Consider the following 7,800-nt stretch of genomic DNA (forward strand, 5'->3'; position numbering starts at 1 on the left):
AGAGAGATGAGCCCCTCTTAGAGTGTGTATGCCTGTGTAGGTGTGTGTTTGTGAGTGTCTGTCTGTGTCACTTTCTGTGTGTGCGTTGGGGTGTGTGTGCGTGTGTGTGTGTGTGTGTGTTCCCTTTCCCTTCAGTATCAGTCTCTTCTGCTTGATTTCCGCGCTCTCCTCTCTGCCTCTCCTCTGCTCGCTATGCCGTGAAATGGTTTTTCACTAGACCATTACCCCAACCAGTGCGCTACACTACTGCCACAGCCCTCTGTGAGCGAGGGGGAGTGTGTTTTTAATGTGTGTGCATGTGTGCGCCTGGAGAGAGTGGTGTGTGTTTGGCTGCGTGCATGAGAGAGGCTATGCGTGTGTATGTGTACAGTAGCTGCACTTGAAAGAGAAAGATTGTGCGAAATTTGGGGAAGATGGATTTTGTGCATGTAGGTACAGGAGGTGTGTGCATGTAACTGTGTGTGTGTGTGTGTGTGTGTGTGTCAAAGAAGTACATGGACAAAGTGTGTGTGTGACACAGAGACAGAGAGAGAGTGGAAGTGGATGAGAGACAACAAGAAAGAATGATGAAAGGGATGCGTGTGAGAGCAAGATAAGAGGGTGTGTGTGTGTGTGTGTGTGTGTGTGTGTGTGTTTGTGTGAGAAAGAAAATTATGTCTAGGACAGCAGGGGGTAAGAATGCAGAGTTGAGGGGGTGAACTCGGTTGGAGTGACAGAGGTGGGCGTTTTTCTGGCACAGACTCATCAGTGCCTGGGCACGAAGCCCTCGTCTCTCCTCCACAAACTCTTTGCCTATAGGTGTGAGAGCTACCGGTTATTAAAACTTATTGGTTTCCTGCCAGTTCACTGCCTCATTCTTCCTTTCATCTGTTTCGCCAAGGGCATGGGAGTGGCCTGGCATATAACTTTATCCACTTCGCTCCCAAGATTTGACCTTTCCTTCCCCTGTCCTTCATGTTTTCTTCAATATTCTTCTTTTCCACTTTTGTATACACACTTATTACTGACTCCGTGGGCAGGGTTTTTATTGGAAATACTGCTGCAGCCCACCAAAGCTATAGCAACATACCAGTGAACGCACCATAAAGTGATTAGATATGTTTTAGCTTGTCATAGAGAACTTTATGTGCATTTCTGTCCCCTGTGTTTTCTCTTCTTGGCTGGAAGGAATTGTCTCTGAAATCCAACGCAGAATATTTTGAATATTTTCCACACAGACTGGTCCTTGTCTATTCATTGGGTGGGAAAACACTTATTTTACAACATCCGTTTGATAGCTCTTAAATAATTCTCGGAGCTTACCAAGTTATCATAATTCAAAATGATCCATGAGAATATTTTCTCTGGTCGCTTCCTGGGGTATTCATAACGACCTGACTCACATTTCCTCTGCAGTCTGAGCAGTAAACATTAACTTACCCCCTGACTCTCAGAGCTTACGGGAGGTCACATTAGTCCAATCTGTCACACTGCTACTAACTTTGCATGCAGGGTTCAACATTAACGCCTCAGAAAAATGTCCCAAGGAGGCCCCTGGGATTCACAACTCACTCAAGTACCAAAGCAGATGCCAGCAACGATCCTGCCTGTGAAGTGATCTGTCAGCTTAATGTAATATTATGTACAAAGGTGCTAGTTTTGTTATGTGCTGCTTATCAAATATTAACGGAATAGTTTGATAATAGGCCTCTTCGCTTTCTTGCTGACAGTTAGATGAGAATATTAACACCACTCTCACATCTGTACGGTAAATATGAAGCCACTGCCAGAAGCTGGTTCACTTAGTTTAGCATGACGACTAGAAATAGGGGAAACAGCTAGCCTGGTCCTGTCCTGAGATTAAAAAAAATACATGCACCTCTAAAGCTCACTAATCAAAACATTGTATCATGTTTATTTAATCCGTACAAAAACCACGTGGAGTGTAAACATTTTGTGGTTGGCTAGGGTAGTCTTTAAGCTAAGATAAGCTAACCAGCTGCTGGTTGTAGCCTCATATTTATCAAACATACATGAGTAAGGTATCAAACTTCTCACTTAACTCTCGGCAAGAAAGTGAGTACGTGAATTTCCCACAATGTTAATCTAATGTGAATATATGTGTTAAGGATTTGTGTTTCAGGAAAAGTATCACACCCTCTGTAATCATTGCATGGTCTTGTATGTGTTCCACCTCTTTTTTTCTTTGCTTCTTTTGTTGTTGTTTTTTAACCAGCTCGTGTTAACCTTTCACTTGTTGACTTAATAAATCCCCAGTGGAATCAGGCTGAGCAAAAATGTATTCTTTGAAGCAATGTGAATGAGCCTGAACAAATTCCTATCACATTAGGAGAAAATCCCTGTTGCCTCACAGATAATGATCTTCAATATTGTGCCAAATTGCTGTCAAAAGTGACGCCATTGTGTTTTGATAGAAAGCATTCTTCAATCTTCCACTTACGCAATTCATTTTACAGCTGCTCCTCCTCTTCTTTTTCCTTTTTATTGATGCATTCCTACACCTCACTTCTGTTCTCAATTTCCACCCTTTTTGTTTTCTCTCTGTCCTTCCTCTAGAGAAAGAAGGAGAGTTTCACTGCAGATGTTTTGGTGGCCGACGGCCGTCTGGTGTCCGTCCCTCCTCCTTCCTCCCAGCTGGACACCAGGGACAAGCTGTGGCGTCTCCACTCTGCTCTGTTGCAGTGCCGCAGCTTGCTGGAGAAAGCCATCGCCAGAGAGGAAGAGGAGCTGGGCAGTGGGATGAAGGCCGAATATGAGACCCAGAGGAAGATGGTGAAGGACAGACTGTCGCTTCTCTTAATCAACACTGGAGAACTCCTCAAAGCTGCTGACGGCACGGCGATCCTGACTCCCAGCGCGGAGGGATTAGAGGTAGGTGCCAGTGTCGACAGGAGGTCTAATGATGATGAAAGTGCTTAATAGAAATAAAGGCAGAACTTTTTGATCTCTCCTCGTCTTATTGGCAGTCAGACGGTCCGACCACTCTGTTTGATCTGAAGCTTTGGGTGTACCAGATCTTCAAAGAGGTGGACTACTGGACCAAGATGGCCATCACCACCTTGCAAGCCCTGCCCTCAGTGATAACCAAGGAACGAGTGAGGACCACGCGAGCGAGGACAACGAGAAGTGCCCGGAGATGAGAGAAGTGTGTGTGTGTGTGAGTGTGTGTGTGTGGGGGTGAAGACGAATTAATGAATGAGAAAAGCGGAGAGAGAAAGAGGTGGGTGAAGGGATGAAAGGGACAAAAAGATGATGTGTTCTGACGGGTTCCGATGTATGAAGATAAAAAGAAGGAGATGAGAGAGAGAGAGAAAGAGAGAGATCCCTACTGACACAGGGAGATGAGTGGGTTGGGTTATTTTTAGGGCATGAAGCCCCCTTCACTAAACATAGGCCTTAAACAGAGAGGCAGCAAGAGACAATAACCGTGTTTATCACAGCTAATAACAACATGTGTGGAACAAGATTATTTCAAGTGTGGCAGAGTCTAATACAGCTTTAAATTTATTGTTTACCATCTTAGATCAAATCTAACAATACATCTAGAGTTAAGATACTGAGTTTCTTTCTTTCTTTCACATTTTGGCATTGAGGAAACATAACATTGATTAACACTTTTGATACTTTTTTTACCTGCTAACATCAAACTCACATTCATGGTGTTCCCTGCACATTCACTCCGTTGATACAGCTGAAGTTATTATTCAAGATATACTGCCAAGATCCACTGCAGCTGACGCAGGGAACAGTCAGCGAGGGGCACATTCTGATAAAAATTAGGCTATTTGAATTCATGCCATCACCAGACTGTAGCTCTGGTATGTGTAGTTTTGAATACTGTGGCTATAAATCATTCCACACAGATTATCATCTGGGGATGTGCAGTCATTGAATGAAAAAATATCTGTGTAACGCCACCCTCTAGTGTTTACATGGCACTATTACATAGATTCATTACTTTCTTTCTTGATTGTCCTCAGTAATGCTGTGTTCTTATAGTTTTGTTGTGTTTTTAGGGCACTTTATAAGCAATGAAATCATGTAAAACCATGTTGCAGGGTTAAGAAAGCAACAAGTGTGAGCATACAAATGAGCAAAAGCAGAGAACAAAACCTAATCGATGAAAAATAATCTTAATAGTCTACTTCCATTAATTTGTGAAACAGATTTGAATTGTTTAAAATAATAGAAAACTACAATTCTACTTCAGTTCACATAGTGAAATTGAAATGTGACAAATGTCACTACACTAAAAGTTTTAGGTCAGATCAGGTCGTGCTAAAAATCCCAGCAAGACGGACGCAAAAATCATGTTCTGCATCACAATTGTGACCATTGTGAACAAAGTTATACAAGTATATGAACAAAAGTTTTAAGGCACATATCCCATTTTATCTGGGTTTGAATTTAGTCACCTGAAATTAAGGATTTTTGTCTGTCAAGTGGTCCATTATCTATCCAGTTGCAGCTTGCACTGCAATATTCAACATATAGTAAAATAAGTTAACTTGTAGTAGATTAAATTGTGATCATGTAACAGAAAATGAATCAAAAATGGCCTTCAACATGTAACTCTGTCAGTCTAAACTGGGCTGTGTTGCTAATTAGACTGGCATCATCCACAGAGTCAGATTGTCTTTAATGACGCAAAGAGCTTCAGGGTAAGAAGAAGAGAAGTTACTGTAAATGGAATTGAATCCTAAACATATTGCACATATATTGCCTAAGTAACCAAAAGAGCCACGGTGCTATGCTAGTCACAGGGAGCACATAGTAGAAAGGGATGATTTGGAAGGAAATATTTTATTAAGAGCTTTTTGAGGAAAAAAACAAGCAAACCTTTGCAGTGTTTCTATTTTTAATTTTACCGATAAACTTAGGTCACGTTGTTTCATTCGAGGGCTTCAGATTTTGCTCAGTTCGTATTTGCTTTGTCACTTGCTGTATTTAGTAGGTTGATAAACTGCTGGTAGGTGCACTGGGAGTATAAACTTTGGAAGATATGAGTGATACAGGGTACTCCAAACTGTTTTCAGGCTTCTGAAAACTGAATGTTGTTACTGGAGGGAAAAATAAATGCATTTGGTCGTTTGATCAGCTATGACTAATTTCAAAGATGATTTGTAAGCCCTAAGAAACTAGAGCTACTGTACGTGTGCAAACATTCTTTCACTCCATCTGTTATGCACTAAATGAAGAATGAAAATACACCATACAGCACAAATGCATCTGAAATATCGAATAATGCTTTGGAGTGCAACACTTTTAATGTGATATACTGTAAAAGCAATATTACATATTACATATTATGTATTGCCTTTCTCTGTTCGGTATATGGATTGAGGATGTATTATCTTTCCTCTTGCTCTTCTTCATCTACTCTGACGATGAGCTATCTGCTGGACTACACAGCACATTAATCTTTTCTTGTTCTCTGTTTTGAGTCTGTTTATTTGCTGGTCTGGTTGGCCACAGACCAGGAATCGGTTAAAGACTAGAGAAGTATGAACCAGGAAGTCCAGTTTGAGAAAACTCATCCAGGAATTTAAAGGCTATCCGACACAAATATATTACGTATTAATAACATGTGGTAACATGTTACTGTGGAAAGTTATTATGGTGGCAATTATTTTATTTTCCGTTTCAACAAATGCAAGATAGATAGTAGGGTTAGGCTGTTACAAAGTACTCCAACAGTACTGGGGCTACTGGAGTGAATAAGGCTGCATATCTTTGACGCAGTACTATTGTTGGTCTGAATGCAGCCTCACAGCCTGCACATTAGCTTTATAGGACAACTGAGTGGTTACAGGTTCCAGTGGCTTCATATTAGAGCCCTCCGTTCTTCTGCTTGTGTCACACATATCTGTCAGTCATGGACTGACCTACACAAGACTCACACAGCCATATTTAGTCTGTCCTCTTCCTGCAGATTACAGGAAGTGCAGCACTTCGGTTACATTCCTAGCAAACAAAATGTTTTGCTAGTCTATGTATGCTATTGATTGATTATTTTTTCCAACACATTTTTGTTACACTTTTACTGCATGTGTCTTCTTTACAAGTGTAATCTGTTACACCACTAGGTGCCCCCTCTTTTGACCTCTGTTGCAGAGAGTGCTAGCTGTAGACAAATGGCTCAAAGCACAAAGAGAGGATTATGTTACCATCGCATCTGTCTATAAGCAGCAATCATACTGTAGGAAGCTGCCACACTCATTAGAGTTGTCAGAACAATGGTGGGATTTTCACATTGTAAAAACTGTGATTAACAGCTTTATCATGAAAAATGTATGATCAACCTCCTTTATCCTTGATCAACCAAATGTTTGGATATACTTATGAATTGTCATTGTTGTTTATCTTTGGAGTTTATGGTCAAGAAGGAATAATCCTCGGCCTGCAAATATGGTTTCATCTGTGTAATGATAGTCTTGCTGAATATACTTTTGATTCCGATAAAATGTTAACACAAGAGACCAGACACCGAGGCTGGATTTCATCTTCGGGCTCATCTTGCTTCACTGTAGTCCAAAAGCTTCCTCAGTTAAATCTGTATTTTGGAATGAAAACCATCTTCTCTTGAGCTATTTGAGTAAAGCCCCTTCCAGACATGGGATCTGTAACATTGGTGGGTTCATCTTTATGTTAAAGTACCAGCTCTCTGACTTTCAAACATACAGTAGGCCTCTGTTATGGTTTCATGTTGACTATGTTCACACATGACAGGATGTATATAGATAGAGCAATGCTCGCGTGATACTAGGCAATGTAGTAGGGAGAATATTTCCATGATATTTATCACCAGAGCCCAAAATTTCAATTGCTTGAATGAATGATACAAAATGTAAAGATAGAGCAATGGAGATAGATGCAAAGATATTGACTTTACTATTATTCAAGACAAAAAATACAATAAATATTCATATTTTAGAAGTTACATTTTGAAAAATGGCATAAACAAACACAAATATTGATCATAAAAATTAATTAAGTTGACAATTAATTTTCTGCAGATCTTTTAATCAACTAATTGTTTCAGCTCTGCAGTTGTAAGTTATGGATATTGTGTGAGAGAATGTTTACTGCAACATAAATACATGTTGCTATTTGTTATGAGTGTGGAGAGGTGGTCCTCTAACATCAGCAATGACCTGCCAATTGGACAAAAGTAGCATCAAGTCTTTCCACTGAGTCAAATCTGCTGCTTCAAAATGTCCTCCGTGATCAACTCTAAGCTTCATTCACACTCTCTTGTGATTGGTTTGCGAATGTAGGAATGCCGTTATCTTGACTTTGCCTTTACTGGAAATGTACCTGCTTTTATTCAAACTTGAGCCATGTAGAAGAAAATGTTCCAGAAATGTTGTCTTCAACATTGAGTCCCTTTTCAAACATTAGTGAAGAATTGACACATTAGACTGTCTAGAGATGTCTAGAAGGACGACGTAAGCATAGAGCATTAGTAGAGCACTTCCCCTTAGTTTCATTTTGAATGATATATTAAATATGATACAGGACCAATATGGTGACCAGGAAACACATTTGTTAGTCAATATTCTTTCTTTCTTTCTTTTTTTTTCCTTTGAGGACAAAAAACTGGTTTAACTCACAAAAAATATGAAATGTATTCTAGGTCATGCAGAGAGCATCAGTTGATGCATTGTGAATATGAAATCAGAGTAATGTACAGTCTTTTATGTTTGTTTGAAACTTTGGTATGGTGTAAAAACTTATTTATTATTGACTGGATTTCCAAGGGTGTGTGAGTAGGTTGAAATAAATTGATCTTGGCTATAA

General features: G+C 40.0%; 1 protein-coding gene across 1 annotated transcript in view; it reads left to right on the plus strand.

The window, feature by feature from the left end:
- The window catches only part of LOC118326921, an 8,429-nt gene extending 629 nt beyond the window's left edge, over positions 1-7,800 (plus strand). Inside the window, exons 2-3 of the mRNA XM_035660084.1 lie at positions 2,557-2,871; positions 2,967-7,800. Coding sequence (XP_035515977.1) covers positions 2,557-2,871; positions 2,967-3,140 — 489 coding nt within the window. The 3' untranslated portion in view covers positions 3,141-7,800. The remainder of the gene's footprint in view (positions 1-2,556; positions 2,872-2,966) is intronic.

The sequence above is a fragment of the Morone saxatilis genome, unplaced genomic scaffold (genome assembly GCF_004916995.1).
Source record: "Morone saxatilis isolate NCDOM2014 unplaced genomic scaffold, NCSU_SB_2.0 Contig17, whole genome shotgun sequence".
NCBI lineage: Eukaryota > Metazoa > Chordata > Actinopteri > Moronidae > Morone > Morone saxatilis.